The sequence below is a fragment of the Scardinius erythrophthalmus genome (genome assembly GCF_964197995.2).
Source record: "Scardinius erythrophthalmus genome assembly, chromosome: 24".
NCBI classification, from domain to species: domain Eukaryota; kingdom Metazoa; phylum Chordata; class Actinopteri; order Cypriniformes; family Leuciscidae; genus Scardinius; species Scardinius erythrophthalmus.
The window spans coordinates 17,350,589-17,371,302 of NC_138244.1; the positions used below are offsets into that span (position 1 = coordinate 17,350,589).

A 20,714-nucleotide genomic window follows, 5' to 3' on the forward strand; every position below is an offset into this window, starting at 1 on the left:
AGATAGACAGACAGACAGACAGACAGACAGACAGACAGATAGACAGATAGACAGATAGACAGATAGATAGATAGATAGATAGATAGATAGATAGATAGATAGATAGATAGATAGATAGATAGATATTTATTGGAAGGGTAGTATATAAAAAAGTTGACAAATAATGTGTTTATTATCTTTATTTGAACAAAAAAATCCTACTGCAAGCAAGGGTATACCAGGATTTTGCAAATAAAAAGGAGTGTGCATCAGAATAGATCTAGCGTTTGGAAAAAGCCCTATTATACACAAAAACAAATGTTTTAAAGCATTCTGCATGCACCCCAACTAAAAGGAACTTGCTCAAAAGCTTTATAATACTTGAAAGCAATGATGAGAGCCATCTACGAAAACTGAAAATTATTTTCTCATTAGCTTTAGTTATTAGTAGGCTGCCAAACTACTTAGTAGGCTACCAGTAGTATTCTATTTTGTTTTAGTCAAAGTTGCAACCTTTTGTTAAAGACAAACATAGCTTAAGCTGTTTAAAAAATGTGGGCTCTCATTTAAGATGCATCCTGAGCAGCTTAATATATAGGCTTCGACTTTAAAGGGTAGAAGAAATATAAGTACATTTCTAACAAATTAGCAGCATTTCAATCCATAGTTGATTAGAGAGGTGAACACATGGCAGGGAAATATGAAGCAGAGTGTTACATGAACTTATCTACTTATGAATATTTAACATTAGTTACACATGCTGTTCATATACAGATCAACCTCCTATGTATTTTACACTCAGTCCATAGTCCATTTATAAACATTCTTTGTGTATTTTTAAACTGTTGTTGAGAATACAGAAAAATAGTGGTATAATCCGTTAACAAATTAATCAAAATTCATTTTGAGAGTTGTTCACTTTAAACATTTTGCCAACACCAATAAATCAAAACTCATTCAAAATCAAATGAAGATCGGATACCATTTCTTTTACTACAGCGTCCTCTAGGGTAAAAATCTGGAACAACATTTTGGGCGCACTTCTTTCTTGACTCATTCAATCCCATTATACAAAGGTTATCCATTTTTTTTCTACCCATAAGTTTGTCCATATTCCTTCCTCTTCTTTCGCATGGAGATAAACCCATCCATGAAATCCAGTGCAAATGTGCTATGTATTCTGAAAAAAAGTCTAAATGGACAGAAAAGAAAGGAAAAGTGAGAGAGAATCAAACGTCATTCCTCATTAAATATATAACAACATCACTATCAAAAGTGAATAATAGGAATGATTTAAAAGAGAAAAGTGTGTGAAGATGAACACAATGAAGGTTGTGTCATGTCGCCCCACACCTGTACGACTTTCCTTCCTTCTACACTCTTATTTCAACAAATTATCGAGAGTTTGAGCAAATGATATTAATTTCCATTTGTAGGTGAACTATCACTTTAAGGGAATGGACATTTACAAAAACTTCGAGCATCACTATTCTGTCGGCAAAACCACTGGAGGCGCCCAGAAGTTTAAAAGGTCAGGTCAAAACGTGTAAAAGTTCAACACATCTACATATCTATTACAGAGAGCAGACAATGGGGAATCCCTCTCTGATACTGTCTGCAACCATGCATTTAAATTAGAGTGCAATTCCTATTACAGTGACCTTAGATTATTTGTCTGAGCATGTGATGAGGGAAAAAATAAGCACAGAGCAACAGTGGCTTGGGAAACAAAATTAAACCAAATGTGCCCAATTTGGATCCATTGAAACCACTTAAAAGTTTAAGAAATGAAACTTTCCTCAAGAGTTCCTCAAATGCAGCCCTGTAGGGGGTACCTGTACAGCAAAGTACAGCTGCAACCATAATCCAAGATTGGGGCAAGCTAATCAAGGTCTTCAGAAATACTAGAAATTTAATGGTAGGTAAGTTTGATCAGGGTTTGAGCTAAACTCTGCAGGACAGATTTGAGGAACCTTGTTTGAGGAACCTCTGATAAAGACAAGTACTGGTGTCCAGTGCAGTCTTGAAAACACTAAATCTTGTGAAAAGGCCGAATGTTTGACTCTGTTCAGCATCTCATCCATTATGGGCTGGAGGAATGCTGCAAGCAAATTAAGGCATGGAAGCTCACTTCAGTTTGAAACCTTGCATCCAATTATAAGGGATTGTATCTTCAAAGACAGTCTAGGAAAGTCTTTCATCTTATTCAACAGTCTAAGATCACTATTTTTTGTACATTAAGTAGTGCTTTCTTAGGAGTACCAAAGATGGCTGTATAAAATATGTATTAAATATTTTACAGTGTTATTTACAAGATATAGTACTCTGTAACTTGTTATCAACAGCATATTGAACTACATTTTTACAAAACTAGCCGCTATTGCAGAGGTGTCCGTTTCTGCTCCTGTAGAGTCACTATCCTGCAAAGTTTAGGCCCAATCATAAATACACACCTGAACCAGCCAATCAAGAACTTCGGGATTTGTAGAAACTTCCAAGCAAGTGTTTTGTGGCTGGCTGGAGCTAAATATTAGCCCTCCAGGAGCAGGACTGGACACCCCGTGCTAGGGTGTTCTGGGTAATTACTCAGTGTTTGCTAGGTGGTAACATACTGGTCCAAGACTAAAGACTCAAACCCCAATTCTCTATGACATTCTGGTCCCTATATATGGCTCATGTTCCTTTTTCAATGTCAGTCTATGGGAATTCCCCCCCTCCCCTTTTTAGCGCAATTTTCCACCGGACAAAATTGCGATTGTTAACTCATGATTTCTGTTCTGTCTGTGCGCACCAATATGGCACTTCTATCTACTCCTCAACCAGACCACCTAGAGACTTCGGGTTTTCGGCATTATGTTAAGGAAGGTCTAATCTCGGGAACGCACAAAAAAAATCCAGGAAAAGATTTACTATCTCTTAGTGTTGTGATCCCATGACGTCAGAAAATTGCGCTAAAACACTCACTGAGTTTGTATTACTTGTTTTTAATGTCTGGAAAGTCTAATTGCTTAGAAAGGTAACATCACATCTTGAAACACCGCTCAATTTGAGATACCATTCTTGTCCATAACGAGTTACAGACTGAAGTCTAATGCTTAGGGTTATGGCTTTAAGGCAAGCATTTTAATGTGCTTGTATGGCATAACAAAGAAGCAACCTACCAAATGAGGGCCTTTGATCGAGTGCTTCTTCCTTGTAATTTGTCCCCACTTGCGATGGCAGTCCTGTGTCTCCGCCTGTGAGTCTCAAGGTAGACCTTTTTGGCAAAAGCCCGGCCACACATATCGCATGCGTGGAGGGAAAAGTTTTTTGTTACCCTAACCTCAGTGCAGGTCTCCTGGCTTCTGGTGATGGGTGTCCCCTTGGTAACATTATGACTGCGAGTGACATGCGGGTTCTTGGCTGCTTGAAGGTTCTTGTCTTGTCTATTTGGTGTGAGCGGAGACTCGAGTTTGCCTGTGTTAAGCGACGTGAGCGCAGAATGCTTTCGAGTGTTGGGGGATGTTGGGGATTCTTGTTTCTTTGTTTTGGGAGATATGAGAGGATCTTGTTGACGACTGTTAGGGGAAGCTGGTGGGTCTTGCGCTTTATGCTTCCCGTTACCCTCTTCTTTCGAATTTGGTTTCTTGTTTGAGTTGTTCAAGATTGCATCAGCTGGTTTCTTCACAGCCTGGTTCTCCAAGGCAGGCATGACCTTAGCCAGATAGCGTGACGACTTCTTGTGCACCACTGTGATATGGCGGATGACATCACGCTTCCGCCGTGACTCGTATCTGCAAATGGGGCAGCGGTAAAACTTTATGTAGATGCTGTCGTTTCCATCGGTGTGCAGCTCGGAAATATGCTTGCCCAGGTTCTGACTAGTACTGAACTGACGTTTACACAACCAGCAGTAGATCCTCTTAAAGTCAAAACTCACACTGTGGTTTCCCTCTTCCTCTGAAGATTTTGAAAGAGACACTTTCTTTGAATAAACCTTATCTTTTCTCTCGTGCTTCGATTTGGCCTTCTGAGAGCTGTTTTCTAGAATTGGCATCTTATGAACGATTCGCATGTGCCGCCTAAGCATTAGTTGGGAGCTGTACTTGCGTTTGCACAGCTTGCAGCGACAATTTGTCAGGTTGTACTGTGCCTTTTCTTGCTTGATTGGAGAGCTTGGAGCTTTCGTTGGAGAAGGAGGTTGAGTTTCGAGTAAAAGAGGCTGGCCTGGTCTGGTGGCAATTTCCGGTGTGATCAAATCCCGCTTTAAGCCACGGTGGACCTCGTCGAAGTGGCGACGAACATTGGCCTTGGTGGCAAAGGACTTTTTGCACACTGGGCAGCTCTTCCCTGGAGAAGGTGGTGGTTCAGCAGGATGCTTGTCCTTCACCATAGACAGCAGGCTGGTGGGAACGGTGCGCGTCTCTGTAAATTTGCGCAACTCCTCCATCCTCTGCCAATGCATTTTTCGGCAGTGGCGTCGCACGCTGCGTCTGGAGCTGAAGTCTTTTCCACAGAGACAGCAAGAGATCCTCATCTCCTTTATCTCAGAGGCGGCACTCTCCTCTTCTTCTTCCTCCCCTTCTACTGGCTCAATCTTTATTGGCTCTTCACAGCTCTGACCTTCTTTAGCAGGTGGTTCTTCAGATTCAGTTTCCATCTCGTCCTCAAAATCTGACTGCTGGACCTTTTTGGGTGCCAAAATAGATTTGCGGCGATTTTTCTTCTCAGGTACTGGGATCCCAGTCTCGGGAGTAGGGGTTTCTGGCGTGTTCTGAATTTCCACAACTGCCACGTGTTGAAACACTGCATTGGGGTTGGTCTCAATGGCTTCCAGCTGAATGACATGTTTTTCTTGTTCTTTCTGTGGATAGATGGCTTGAAGAAGTTCTTTGATGGCTTGGCTCTGCCCACCTTGTGAAGGCTCTGCAGAAAGTAGTAACATCACAAAATATTAATTTAATTAATAAATACTATTATATTCATGTGCCCAAATGCAACAATTTGAAGTACATTTTTACATCTTTTGAAGAACACATGATGATGGAACACGAATGGTGATTGCGCATGCAGAACTCAATCAGAATATTGCCAAGCGGTTTCTTGGACATTGCTATGTAGTTGCTTAAATGTTTTCACATTTCTTCCTTTTGTGGAGCACAAAAAGAAAATATTTTGAAAATTATGTTTTATCCATACAAAGAAAGTCAACGGAGTTCAATGTGTTTAGACTCCAATTGACTGAACAGTTCTTGCATTCCGTATATTCCTTTTGTGTTCTGCAGAAAAAAAATCATACAAGCCTTGAAACTTTTTAAAAGTCAGAGCACTTAAATTGATGTACAAACCATCTGACTGAGGTTGTCGCGAAAAGCAGTAGAGCTCCTTGTGAGTGACCAGATTCGGTAGACCACGGAACAGACTTCGACAGATTTTGCACTCAAATATGGTGTCAACCTCCTTCAACAGCATGTGTTTGAGTTGAGCTGTACCTGCAATAACAGCACATGTTGAAAGCAAGCAATTATCATTAGGCAATAAGGAAACATACCTTCATGTAAGAAAACTATTAGAGGGAAATCTCATTGTTCAAAATCTCACTCAACATAGGTTTCAACTTGTTTCGTTGTATAGCAAAAAGGACAGACAATGTCTTGGTGATGGCAAAATGTGTCGTGTCTGGTGAATAAAAGAGGTCTTCATGACATGCATTTACTGAATGATCAAAGTTCTGGGATTGAAGTACCTGAGCGAAAACACTCAATGATTTGAAGAATTCCTGACTTGGATGTCTGGAGCTGCTTTTGAAGCAGGGGTGGATCACCAGGCTCAATCGAATGTACTAAAACAGAAAACAGTGAAAGGAACATTTTAGATTATACTTAATGTAAAACATGTTTTCACAAAAGTCTTCTGTTGAAGTTACAGTAAAGGGATTAAATCTGTTGTAGGGACTAAGAGGTAAGGGTGTGGCAAGACACCAAATGGTAGCTGGTTAAGTGCGCTACAGCTAATTCAAACAAAAAGGCGGTGACTGCCTGCTCATGTGCCCGTGGAGCTACCGACCCTCCTGCACAGCCTATGACCTTCGCAATTCAAACCTAGATCCATTGCTGCCTTTTATTTGCATTTTAATTTGAATAAAAGCCACATGTAATTCTAATCCCACATGTGTCTTTGCTCACCTACACATGATGCCAATTTTAGGGCATGACAGGAAGATGGACTACATACATACAGACCGTAGATAATAATTATAGGAATGAACTCACTGCTTGTATAATTGTATTCTTATAATGATTAATGTTCAAGAAAAAGTAGAATTGTTATCAGAGCTTGACAACTTTTTTGCTCACCAGCCACTGTGGCTAGTGGTTTTCCAAAGTTACGAGCCACTCAGCATTTTCATTGGCCACAATTTTGACATTGATACCATGAGGAAAACTGCCATATAGATATTTTTAATATTTTCTTATAATTTGGCAGCAGGTATATTTGGCTGCTGTCACTTTAAGACCTGACGCACGGATCCAATATACTGTTACACATACGTTTTCTTTCTCAACTGTTTATGAGAATACTCGCAAATGGACATTATTTTGTGTGTATTTGACTGTTTAAGTGCAATAAGCAGCAAAAAAATAACTCAATTTAGTACTGATGGTGGTACTAAATTAGTACTGAAGGTGGTCACAAAATCTGCGTGAATTAAGAAAATTATGCACAATATGCAAAATCCCACACCTAATTTCAAGCCCTGTAATAGCAACAATTTTCATTCAGAGCAAATGAAATGAGTAAGTGAGTGAGGGGAGGCAGGTTTGTGTGTAACTTGCTGTCAGAAAGATGAGAGCGAGAAAGCGCAGCTGGTATCGTTTATCTATTCTGCGGAAAATGAGTATTGGAAGCATTTCATATATTTCAGTAAAGACATATATATCGAAAATGAATCGTTTATTATTTCAGATGCCTTTTTAAAAGACTACATTTGAAAAATAGATATATTATACATAAAATTTGGAGGGTTGGCAGGTGTTAATGTCAAGCCCTGATTATTATGTAAAGGCAGTAGAATCTTGAGGAAATATTTTAACCAAACCAAAAATCTTCTATTCGATTAGTTTCTATTTTTTCAATAATAACTGTATATAATTCCTCAATAAAAAATGGCATCTTTCCTTTAAGGCTTTCAAATAAACCAGCATAGAGTCAGCACCTGTCTAGATGAAACTACTCAGTGTTTAGTTATCAGAGACAACAAAGACTGGAGGGAAGTGAGGCCATAGCCGAGGCCAGGACAAATAAAATAGTAGATCTATTTCCCAAAGGACATAAGCATCTTTTGGTTTGCAACACTTCCATCATTCTTTTGTACACCTGCAAGACTGCAAGAGACCTGCAATAATCATTGTTCCTTAAGGCAACTCTTTATTGTTAGTAGTGATTTTGACTTTCTGTTATTTTCTTCCCATGGATGTCTACCAACTGAGAGTCACCTGGTAAAATCTGCAGGGACTTTTGATGATGTGTAAGTTACACCTTCTCATCTGATACCAGGTGTCTGAAAGTTATGGCGCACATTACATTAACTATGAGAACACATGAGAATATTAAATTACATAGACTATTTAAAACCATCTGCCAACAGTTTGCTAACATACTTTTTCCATTTAAATGTATCAAAATATGCTGCACATTTCACAGTGCATTAGCAGGGTAATTTTACTATAATATAGTTTTGTCAAAGTGGAAACTTAAAAAGTTAGTGAATTTAGGTTTAAATTTCTGTTCAAAATTAACTAAATTTAAATAATGAGTCAATTACATCAATCCTTCTTCCAAAACGTGTTTTTGTCCTACCCTGATTCACTATAGTAAGCCTATTATAAGTGTTTATTTTTAGACGGGTCGAACAGCTTTCACAGGAAATTGCTAACATACGTCACTCACCCATGCATGTCTCCTCACATCCATAAATAGAGAAAAGTTTGACGCGTGTATAGGAGTGGCAAAGGTTAGTTGACACAAAGAGCGAGAAAGGTTGACATGGAGCAGCTAAATCTCGAACCTGCAGGGAATCGTCCGTTTTAAAGAGATGCCGAACAGAACAGAGTCTGCGACAGAGCTCGTAATAAAACCAGAATCAACATTGGCTTGGCTTCCCAGAGATGTTGAGAACTGAGGGGTTTGAAATATTGTAGAAGCAGAAATGGCGTTTTTATAACTCAACAGATCGAGTAAGGTATTTTATTGAAAAGATAAATTGCCATGGGCGTAGTAGATTACACGGGGGACGTGTCCCCCCCCCACACTTTTTATAAAATGTAAATTCGTCCCCCGCACTTTTTCGTAGGGCAAGTGTGTTCACGACAATTTGAGGTTTTCGCGGGCCAATGTGTATACATCCAGATTTAAAATTCAAAGAGTCAAGATAGTCTATACGTGACTTTCACGTTTCCATGGTAATCAGTCACTCGTGCATCACGACACGCCCATGCTCGCACCGCACCCGCTGGTCGCAATGAGTTCAAAACGGCAAAAAACTCTTCACTACTTTTTCCTGAAAAAGTCAAGCACTGTAAGTTGTCATGTGGTATCCGAATTGTGTTGCACAGTGATGAATAACTCTGCCTATTTCTCGAGTTGAATAATTAACATGTTTTGTTGGAAATTGAAAATGTTCACTACCCGCACAAACGTGCGCTTATTTTCGCTTACGTGCGTCTTTTTTTATTCGTAATGTCTTTTATTTTCACAGATATGTTATCAAAGGCCTTCAAATTAGAATAAAGATGGTGATTATTAATGCTGAATTTGGATTTTCATGCATTAACATCCACTATATATCTGCTTGAATCATGCTGCTTGTAACATGTGTAGCCTACATGATGTTTACCATATATAATTTGGTAACACTTTACAATTAGATAAAGTTTGTAGACAAGCTTTAAGTTGTCTTGAAAAAGCCTAACCGGAAAGTTTGAAGTAGTTTTAAAAGCTTGAAGTTTTTCAAAAAACTATTTGAAATATGTAAACAATATAGTACAATATACAATGTGCAATATAAAGTACAGAACATATTTCTATTTTATTGCTTTAACCATAAATAGCATATTAAGCCAATTGAGCAAAAACCTGTCAACAAAAAAAAAAAAAAAAAAAAAAAAAAAAAAGTTGTGAAGGGTCACTTCATTATGGTTGTTGTTGTGCTGGAATTCAAGGAAGTACCGTGTCTATTAATGGATATAGTGACAGTAACGTCTTCAGCTAGTCAGCTTGAGATCCTTAACATCTAAACTGGTTATATCTCTTAAGCCTAGTAGTGAATATTTTATGCGCAGTAGGATCACCATATTGATCCGCACAGTCACGCAGAGCCGAAGCACAACCAAAACAATGTTCTTCCGCAAAATGCATCTAGTTTTTTAAACCGCTAGAGGGCCAAAAGTTACTTAGCGTTTCTTTAAATAAAGGAAAATGTTAAACGTATAGACAACATTTGCTTCTAAAATATTTGACCTTTTTTTCAACATTGAAAAAAGCCATTTTTCATAACTTGTGTTTAAACCTCAAATCAACATTTCTATCCAGCATGAATATTAAGAGGGGTAATTGTGAATAAATATGATAATTTGTGTTTTGCCAGATGAGAAGTTTATCTATGTAACATCTTTTTACTCTTAATTCATTTTATAACTTTATCGTACATCTCTTTTGATCCCTATTATAACTGTTTTAATCTCCCTTGCTTTTATTTTGTGATTATTTTAATTCCTTTCTGTGTAAAGCACTTTGAATTGCCATAGTGTATGAAATGTGCTATATAAATAAACTTGCCTTGCCTTGTGTATTAAATATTTTTATGAGCTGCTTCCTAAAACAATTATTTTTGCATTAAAAGCCCATCCTGATTCTTTTCAAAAGGAAAGATTGGACTGTGTATCTCACTATCAGCCAGTATTCGTGACTCTATCTGCCTCAGAACACTATGTCTTTATTTATGGTCATAAATTACTTTAAAGACAACAACTCCAGGTCACTGAAATTAGCACTACTACTACAGAACACACATAACAACCTGCCGAGCTAGAAATCTTATTCCAGCATTGATAATTATGGAAATATGTGAGAGACACATTGGAATGTGATTGTTCTACATTAACAACCAAGTCGCCACAAGGCACTGCATTTAAATCGAACTACATTGATAGATCTTTGCAATTAATGCATAGAGAAGGCATAAATCTTGATTCCACAATGTATGTGGGTCCATCCAAACTAACTTTGATTATGCACAGATATTACCATGAGGGAATAACACAACCTCGAATTATCAATGAAATTAATGTAAAGTCTAATTTTACTCCTGTAATGTGATGCATTTCGGAATGCAACAGGATTCAACAAGAAAAAATGTAGGCGGTAGTTGATTTTAACCATTTGGAATTGATTGGATATTGGAAAGGGGGCGTTGCATACCAAAATGCAGCCAAAAATAAGAGCGATTTTTAACGTCAGCCTTAAAGGAAACATTTTTTCCACTTTGGATTAACTTGTACTGACAAATCGCGCACAATAAGAGCAGGAATGTGTATTTAAAAAGGAAACAGGGACAGTTTTGATTACATGTTGACTTTAAGGTGCTGAGTGAGTTCCTACCTGGATTTTTGCCACAAGGCTCTTGAGGGGTTTCTGTTTGGCAACTAAAGTCCTGAAGTGTCTCAGTCTGGCAGCATTTGTCACTAGTCAGGCTTCCTTGATCTTCGCTGGTAGTAGCCTCCATCCTTTATGAACTTAAAAGACAAATCAAAAAGTTAATCAGTGGAGCTATTTCTTTTGAATGCTTTTGATGGAGAAATTACTTTATTCCCACATGCCTCCTAAAATGGGAAGTTCTCCAGCAGTAGCATAAAGTCGCACAAGTTAAAATTCAAAAATCAGATATAAATTATACAGGTATTTACAAAGACAAACAGACATTACTGTCGCTGTGATGATCGTGTGATAATTTACCAAGGAAATAAATGTCAATATGAGGCATAACGGTTATGTGCTAAAAATGACAAAACAATATGAATGATGGAAATGTCTGCCGTGCATCAAACAAACATCATAATTGCCCAGATGTAATGGAAAGAATAATGTGAGACAACAGGACAAACTGAAATGAGAGTTCATTCTTGATCGCAGATCTTTTAAATATCACATTGCCTTAAAGCCCCTTTTACAAAACTATGTCGACATGAACTTGTACATGTTAGTCAGATTAATCTAAATTTAAACTGATATGAAATGTAGATTACTGAAACTTTTACACAACATACATTTTTAGATTCCTAAAAGTAGAAACCGACAACTATACACAGTGGAAATAACCAAATAATCAAAATTTTAGCATCCGCTGCACTCACAAAGATGTATAATGTTCAATATTTGTGCCAAAAAAATACAAAATAGTAACTTACTACATTATGTTACTACAGTAAAACTGGTCAATTGGTCATAAAATGAGCCATGGAGAACCCATAAAATGTAGCTAATGGTTTTAGGCAATGACAAACAACATTAACGTATTGTACTTACTATTTAACAGATTTTAGCTTAACATATGTAGGCTATACATTTCATATTTGTATCAACTTCATCGCAGTTCACTAAAATAGTCTTGTGGCTTGATAAGTGCTTGACTTTTCATGTAAACTCTCTCTTCATAGACTTAACTGTAAGTAGCAGCTGTAACTGGTATTTTGGCACTATGGTAAACCATGGTACTATGGTAAATGTTTATTGATGTGCTTCGGTGTGTACCGTTGTTTTATGTAATCTAGCGCAAATTAAATCTATAATAAGTCGTGTTGTGATTGTGAAGGACATACACCTGACCCAAACATTCGCGAGGCAGGAAGTCGCGAGCGCTGCACGAGAGAACACGTGTCCGTGGCCAACTGCACAAACGAACACAATCATGCTTCATAATACCACACATCATGCTTTAATATAGCGCAATTCGGCTGATGGAAGGCACATGTGTTCGGTACTAGTCGTATTGTGGGTAGGTAGCAAATCAATAAGACGCGTGCACATCTTAGTATCAAGGTGTGCTCGTGTCTGAGTAAGTACTTTGCAAACTTCATAACAATGGAACTTGTAAGAATTACCAATAAAAACTAAAGCGTGATATCCACGTGCGAGAGCAAGCATAACAACCGAGAACGTGTTGAAATGACCATCACCACCCAAAAGCATCAGAGACATTTGGCCACGTGACCGGAAAAAATAATAATTTAAAATAATAGACACACGATCTTTGCCCGTCCATCCTGAAGCACTGAGATTAAACGCGATGGAGTCATTGAAATCACTATCACATTATGCTTTAAATAATACAACTCTAAAAATCAAAACATCTTATGCTAGTTTAGAACCACGGGGTCACGTACAGGCTCGCGAGCAGACAAAAACATCATTTTGTATCACGATTTCACAGATAGATGCATCAACATATAGTTAAACAATAAATTCGCACTTTTAGACAACAAAAATACCCATACCATCTTTAGAAACAAACTCACATTCACACTAGCACGCATCAAAACACATTGGGGCCACAAGGGGCCAAATGTGAACAACGTAAAAAGTTGATACCCAAATTTAGCAGTGACACTCTCCAAATCTCAGCAAAAAACATCCCACAGGAACGTCTGGATGACGAGGAGAGGCATATTAGCATCAGTTCACACGTTTGGCTGACTTATGATGGGAGATTGTGGATGCATGTGTGCGGGAACGCGCGAAGCCATTGGCTGCACGAGCATCACCAAGTCCACAGTGGCTAAAAAGAGGCATCTGACCAGCCAAAAAGAGAGTGTATCCGAGACTATCCCTCAGATAAGACCGAAAACTGTGTGTTTGCGTTATTCGTGCCTGTTCGTGTGGTTCAAAAACCTGTTGGAATAGCCTGGGTTTGCGTTCTCCCCTATGCGCAATTTAGACACGTCGTGGCGCATTCACACTTCATTTAGCCAAACTGTTTAAAAATGTAAGCGCAGGTTATAACGCCGTGTTTTGTCGGATATTCAGGCTATTTAGCGTTTTCGTGAGGAAATTTGCATCGCTCCATTATTCTGTAAATCTCCTTTACACGGTTACATTGTCAGGCCAAATCTCCTCTATTGCGGACCACAATGGGCCAGATTAACTTGATGGAGAAGGAGAGCCCATGTGCAGAATGGAGCTTTAAAGAAGGATTGATGCTTACCAGGGAGCGAGTGCGGCGTAAAGGCGGGCTGACGCGAGAGGCTGATACAAAAGACGACGTTTCCACTAACTTGCAGTGCTTTCCGAACACAAACCCAACACAATATACAATCGCGTCCTCAAACAGTGACAAACCGAGAACATTCGAGCGGATTTACACGATTACAAGGCACGTCCGAATGATAAAGTGCTGCGCTTTGCGGCGCTGTGCCATCTTCCCGAAGCCGCTTTGGCGCACAGGTCTGGTGACCCTTCCGCCTTTGCGCGTCCTCTCCTCTTCGGTGTTTTGTTATGAAGTGCCAAATTCACTCCCCAAGTAGGCCCGTGGACTTGCTCTATCTCTGCGGGCAGTCGTGGCGAGTCCGAATCAACTCTCGCTCTAATTTAAGCGCTCAGAACAAGTGCGTTTTCCCCGGTTGCACAGCCAGCTCGAACGGTGACGCCATTTTCTGTTGAGAACAACCACGCTCGCGCAGGATAGGAAACGACACTGGTCCGCTGCACGATTCCGGGCCCGAGTGGGCAACTCCCGCGGTTGAAATCAGCCGAGATGTGTTCGCAGAGTTCTTACCTTTTGGAAAAACGACGCTGGATTTCGAGTTGGGATGGTCGGACGCGGTCCGGAGGTGGTTTCTCTCGCCTCTCGCGCTGACGCTGCCCTCTCGGAAGCTGCCTTTGTGCACGCGAGGACCTCTCGGCGGAGAAGCGGCTGTTGCGCAAAGGTGCAATGGATGTTCGAGACCAACAAAATGTGGCACCCGATGTTGTCGCCGGGTTGGTTCTTTACATATGACCCCCCACAACCCGTGCCACTAACTGAGGAAATTAACGAGCCTTTTTTAACGGCACACACCCACATAAAAGCGTAGCAAATGCAGCGATTCCAAACCCAAATTTAAGCCGAAGGAGTCTTGCATTTGGCGATTAAGATTGCGAATTTATTGGGATTTTTTTTTTTTAAGTTTTAATTCAAACACCCTTCCCAAATTATATTTTAATGATTTTTAATCTATATTTGAATTTATTTATGAGTGATTCTACAATTATGAAAACTTTTAGCTACTTGAAATCAAAAAAAAAAAAAAAACTTCTTTAAAGTTTGGTTGTTAAACATGTATTTGTCCTGAAATAAAAACAGGCCTTTTACATAGCTTTTAATAACTGCTGTTGTGGGTTTTTGATATTGTTGTGTTATGGCAATGACGTCGAGGGGATGACGGAATTGCTAACACAACAAGTGCCTTAGCAGCTAATTAACTTATTTATTTGATTTTTGTCAAACAAATAAACAAATAAAATACATTTCTGAATTACATTTCTAAAATACTTAAATAATAAGCAGCTTTGGTAATGACTAAACCTACTCGGATCATTTAAAAAAAAAATTAATGAAGTTTGTTCTTCAAACTCTCAAGAGATGTGATTTCCTGTCAGTTATTATTTACATCATAACCCAATTCAATTATTGTTGGATAACCCTAACCCTTTAAAAAGTAGTTGCCTTAAGTTCATTGAAATAATGTTTTTTTAGTTAAAACAATGAAGGAGATTGGTTTAATCCACAGAAACTCAAAATATTATGTTATCTGAACCAGATTAGTTATTTAAGTTGATTTGACTAAAGAAAAAATGTTGCGATGACAAACCATGAAACATTTTTTTTACAGTGTTGGTAATGACAAAAGGTACGTGGACAGTAAATCTTTGCTGTGGCTTTTGTTAATTTAATTGTACATATAATTATTAAAATTGTTTTTAAAAGATTTTAAGGGAAAAGTACATTTAAAAGCGAAACAAGGAAGTCTAGGTAAGAGACATGCCCAAAATATAGAGGAACTGTGGCAGATTCAATCAACACTCTTAAACATTTGGTAAAAGTAATTAAAGAGGCACAATAGAGTACTTTTACATTAAAGTCGGTATAAATCAATTTAATTTAATCAATTTTTAAATCATCCAGGGGACAGAATATTGGATGGAATATTTCTTCTATTTGGAGAATCACCTTAAGTTTTAATTATTATTTAATTTAGGCCATGTGAGTTTAGCGTCTGTTTAAACACAAAAGTCGTAACCTACACTCAGTATAACAGGTATCACTGAAAGGACATTACAACTCCTCGTAACAGAGCAAACGCCTCACATGCATTCACAACTCTGAACTGTTGCCACCATAATTAGCATAACATTGTTCTTCCCATTCAACTGTTAATGTAAGCAGTCACTCTCTCCACTGGGCTTTTTGCATTTTGTCAGTGTAATTACTAACAGTTTTGATTCAATTTAATCAAAGGTAAACTGGTGTCCAATGATAAATGTGCTACTCGTGTGATACATTTATTCACATCAATAAGACTTTCTCATGCGTGATTTGCGTTAAATAGAAAATATCAAACCAAGTGGCGTCTGTAAATAAGTGCTGTTAAATCTAACTTCACATTTGGCGTCATTTTGCAATTGTACCATGTTTGGTGATTTTTAGTGGGTTTATGAAGTCAGTTCCCCTCAAATCCACAGGTGTCCTCAGAGTAACATCGGGTGTAGAGAATCCCATTAACCATCAACATGATCCACTGATGTCTGCACAGTATATTTATTGATTTATCATTTTAAAGCTACACTTTTTTGTGAAATTCTTTATTTGAACAGTTTTATTTGTGCTTTAAAAAAAGATTTTTTTTAAGGAATTAAACAATTAAAAATTATAAATAATCATTTAAAAATATTAAATAAAAAGAAATACTTAAAACAAAGTACAAAAAAATGTGTCTTCAGTTTTTTTTCTCTCGTCTATGACACAACTAGTGCTTATTTGCCTATGTTTCTGTGTTAAAAGGATAGTTAACTCAAAAATAAAACTTCTGTCGCCATTTACTTTCACAAAAGAAGATTCTCAGTCAATGTAAAAAGTGATCGCATGAACCCAATAGTTGTGGGTTACAATATACTTTTAAAGCATTTTTTATGGCATTGACAAAAATGACATATCAAGATAGTGTATCCTGAATAAAAGTTTAAACTTAAAAAAAAAAAACAATAAAAGGTGAATGACATTTGTAGAAAATTACGGTAATTAACATCTGAAAAAGTCAATGGGATCCAAAGCAGTACTGGACCCCATTGACTTTCACTGGGTGTGTCTCAATCAGCTCAGCCAGGGCACTGATCAGGGAGTCGGCCATTTTAAGGGCTTTCTCAATCGCAAAACCTGATACGTCTGCTCCCTAAAAAGTCCAACAATGCATCGATGCTCACTATGTTCCCTTAACGTAAGTTCTGAAGCACGAAACATAAGTCACATGAGCAAACTCGCTGCACATAGGCTAACATGTGACATGACATGTGAAGGCATCTGCCTCTGCATTTAACCCAGTGGTTCTCAATTCCAGTCCTCGTGACCCACTGCTCTGCACATTTAGTATGTCTCTCTTTTCTGACATACTCAGTTCAGTTCATGGAGTCTCTCCTAATGAGCTGATGATCTGGTTCAGGTGTGTTAAATAAGGGAGACATACAAAATGTGCAGAGCGAGGACTGGAGTTGATTTAACCCATCCAAGTTAGTGCAAACACATTAGGAGTAGTGAACACACACACACTGAAAACCATGAACACACACATCCGGATCAGTGGGTGGCCATTCACTGTGGCGCCAAGGGAGCGATTGGGGGTTATGTGCCTTGCTCAAGGGCACCTCAGTCATTTCCTGTTGGAACTGAAGATCGAACCCACAACCTTCATGTTACAATTCTGACTCTCTAACCATTAGGCCACGACTGCCCCTCACCGACACACGATAGCTGTTTTTTAAAATACAAACCATTACTTAATCATATTTCAGCATAAACATACATCGCTGGAGAGGTAATGAACATAATCTAGCTAACATTTACAGCTGAAATGTTGCACGTATGTGTAACAAGCAAAGTATTTATCATACTGTACTTTAAATAACATTAAAACATAATGTCAGAATGAGGTCGCTGCTGCTGTTGTTCATAAATACCAGTAGTGATTCTGTACAATGAGGACATTGTCGTGTCGCCGGAAACAGAGTCATCAGTGTCCCGATGCGTAGAGTCAGGGTCCTTACTGCCCTTACCAGTGCCCGAATTCATGTATGATATATTGATTCACGACCTTGGAAGCTAGGAGCTGATTGAGACGCACCCATAGTATGAACAACAACATGATGGTGACTGAAGTTTCATATAAATAGCCGTTGTCACCTTCACTTGTACATGTGTTTACAAGACCTTCCTTGACAATCCAGTATCCTAATAGCTCTAATATAACACTAATACCCTTAGAAAACCTGGAGTCATAAAAATGTGCTTTATGTTGCATATAGTAATCAACTATTGCATATATTAATATATGGTAATAATAATAATATATATAGACTACACACACAAATATATTTACAAACTTTTATGTTATATGCGATTAATCGAATTGGCAGCACTAATCTGTAGAGGGTTAAAACACTTGCATAATAGCTCATGTAAAAATAAAACACGTTCATAATGTATGAATTAAGGCACAAGGTCAGTAAGTTGGCGAGCTTTAGCTGATACTAAATTAAAAAAAGGGGGTGAGGTTGTGGTTACAACTCACTCAAACTGTAATATTTAGGCTCCCATAAATTATTCAGTTTCACTGAATAAATTTGGAGAGACAAAATATGATTCTGATTCCACGCTGTTATATATTTGTTCGCATTTGAATTTAATTTATGGTATTTATTTCCTCTTGATATTGTAAGGCATAATTTCACTCAACATCATTAAAATTAGAATAAAAATAAATATGTCAAAAATAAATATTTTAAATATTTTATAAAAGAAAATCTATTATTTTGTATTTATTTAATATTTTTCAAGTTTTACCATCCTTTTGGTCCTCCAGCTGGCAAAGTTTGACAACGTTTTATGGTTTGCAGTACTTGTTTTATTTCATATTTATTTATACATGCATCCATACAGTATTCTACATAAATCATTACAAAAGCTATTTTATAGATAATTATTTTTAATGTTCTTGAGTTCACCTATAGCTGGAATGTTTCTGCACTTCTGACAAGCCCTTCTGTCCTAAACAGAGAACACAATGAACACAATAGGTATAACAAACTGCTCATATAATCCAATATCTACAACAATGCATGGGCGTATAGTGTTTGCATTACATATTCGGTCTGAATTCAGTGCCTTTGAATCTGAACGATCACATATTTCTTTTTTAAGCAGTAGTTATACTTACGCCTCTCTTATGAACGTCTCTTGTGATATCCTGTCATCGCTGGCTCCATCCGGGAACTCATTGAAATTCTTGATGCCGAGTGTCTTCAGTGCTGCGGGGAAGCAAAGTTGAGCATATAATACTGAGTCAGACCACAAGTGTAATTCTTACACTCATGAATTATAAACAAAACAACTTAATGGAAGTATTCAGAGAAATCTTCTGTTCGCAGTGCATTAGGGTAATTCTCGGGTCAGTGTTTCTCCATGACTTACTACTTATTATTACACGGCTCTGTGGAATACTTCTGATTGGCCAATCGCGCTACCTAGCGGTATGTTATTACCCGATAACAACCAGTAAAAACAGATACCACAAGCTCATCCGGGTTACTGAAATCAGCGCTATATGCTTGCTAGGAACTTGTTTGTACTCAAAGTAGTCGAAAAGAAGTCCAAAGTAGTCGATTGCCGAGTTCACACGCATAGGTTTAGTTACCTATGATCACGCGCGTGAACTCGGCAATCGACTACTTTGGACTTCCACCGAAAACAGGATGTAAACAAAGGTATTTGCGCTGGCTGAAATAACATCATTTTTATACATATCTTTCACATCTACTGCAGTCAGATACACTCGTGTTCACTCTGAAGGAATCACTCACATTTTCTGTGCACTTGTAATGACACATCAAGGATGTTAAGAGGCTAAAAGCAGGTTTAGTACTTGCCCTATTGAAGTCAACAGGGTGCCAATTTTACAAATAGAATAACTCGGTGTAGGCAACACAGATTTTTGTCGTTGTTCTCTGTATTGACAGCACTCCAAATGTACAAAAAAATGAGCTCAATGTTAAAATTGACCGGAGTTCTCCTTTAAGGCCCGTTCACACCAAGGACGATAACTATAAAGATAACGATAAAGTTCTAAAAATCGTTCTCAACATTCAAGTATAGCAGAGTCCACACCACAGCTATAATGATAACAGCACAGAGAAATCACTTTCAGAACGATTTTATCCAGATGATGAACGATAAGGAAACAAACAGCCAATCAGAATACATCCAGCTGTAACAAGCTCGAGCATTTGAAAGTCATAAACACAAACTTTTGTTAGATGCGATTAATCGCCATTAATCGACTTGACGGCACTAAATATAATATAAAACAATATAATATATAAATGCTCCATTCAGAAACATGTCTGTTGGTACATTTTATTTGACAGACACTTTTATCCAAAGTTACTTATAATGCATCCATTCACATTTTACAATTATTGTTTTTATTGGGTGTAAGTTAGTTACAGCACAGGTTTTCCCAAAAGGACGAAGGCTTTCACAACCTCTGCAACATTCTAAGAGATTTACCTTCTTTGTATTGACCATGTGTAATAAAGCCTTGATCGGAAGGATCCAGGACCCCAAACAGAGCATCTAAGTTGGACTCGTTGAAGAGGCACGGAGTGTTTTCTACACGAGCTTTGGAAAGGCTGAGCTTTTCAAGTTGGTCGATCAGAAATTCCCTTGGACGATCTGTAATGGCAGGATTCATGAGATTGGCCATTACGTTTGTCTTTCAACTTTTAACAGTAAGAAAGCTACGCACTACAAAAGACTGTCTCTGAACAGTCAGTCAATCTATTCATGTCAAACTCTCAATTTCAAATTGAAGCTGTGCAAGGTAAATGCCACAGTTTTTATACGATGAATTTCGAGACAAAAGTCTCACCTGGTCTGTAGAAGAAGAGCATACTGGTTAAATTATCCATCAGCTCAATGATTTTGTGTTTCTCGAGGTAATCCGCCGCCTCGTGCTCCCGCGGCGATGACATCTTGGCCGCTGTCCGTCTGTGTTTACCATTGTTGCTATGATACGGCGCATGCGCAGCGGGGGTTGCGAACGACAGTAGCGAGAGTGGTTTTGTTCATTAATACTATTAATGATATATGTCTTGATAAAACTGAAGTGAGTTAAGTGAAATCGCTGTAGTAGACAGGAGAAAATTATTATCCAAAGTATGAAGTTGCTTTTTTAAAGGAATAGTTATACACACCATCATGCTGTTCCTTCAGCCACCATTCACTCTCGTATATATAACGTTATATAAAGATTCAATGAAAGTGAATGATGACTGAGGCTCTAAATCCCTCACATTCTCCCTTTTTGCTCAATTTGAGTGAACCATTAACCCTACTTCCGGTGTAATCCTCTTCAATCTCATTAAACTGAGGGAAACTAGAGTCGACCTGTTTTTAG

The 20,714-nt window shown here is 38.1% G+C and overlaps 2 protein-coding genes across 5 annotated transcripts; both read right to left on the reverse strand.

The window, feature by feature from the left end:
• Positions 1–144: 144 nt before the first annotated feature.
• Positions 145–14,116, reverse strand: znf800a (zinc finger protein 800a; the record flags this gene model as incomplete). 4 transcript variants are annotated; one of them, XM_081356276.1, is made up of 6 exons in its annotated part: positions 13,787–14,116; positions 10,618–10,751; positions 5,705–5,800; positions 5,307–5,450; positions 3,141–4,884; positions 145–1,171 (listed from the first exon to the last, which is right to left on the reverse strand). In XM_081356276.1, coding segments are annotated over exons 2-6 (2,109 nt in total). In that variant the 5' UTR covers positions 10,742–10,751; positions 13,787–14,116. The 4 variants fall into 4 exon arrangements, with proteins under 4 accessions (XP_081212402.1, XP_081212403.1, XP_081212400.1 ...); XM_081356277.1 differs by lacking the exon at positions 13,787–14,116 and adding an exon at positions 13,217–13,687; XM_081356274.1 differs by lacking the exon at positions 145–1,171 and having other exon boundaries at positions 3,137–4,884; positions 13,787–14,029.
• Positions 14,117–18,188: 4,072 nt separating this feature from the next.
• Positions 18,189–20,289, reverse strand: efcab10 (EF-hand calcium binding domain 10; the record flags this gene model as incomplete). Its single annotated transcript, XM_081356301.1, has 4 exons — positions 18,189–18,302; positions 18,477–18,567; positions 19,826–19,990; positions 20,187–20,289. 4 exons carry the CDS (start codon positions 20,287–20,289, stop codon positions 18,230–18,232), a joined length of 432 nt encoding a protein of 143 aa, XP_081212427.1. The 3' UTR covers positions 18,189–18,229.
• Between the last annotated feature and the right edge of the window lie 425 nt (positions 20,290–20,714).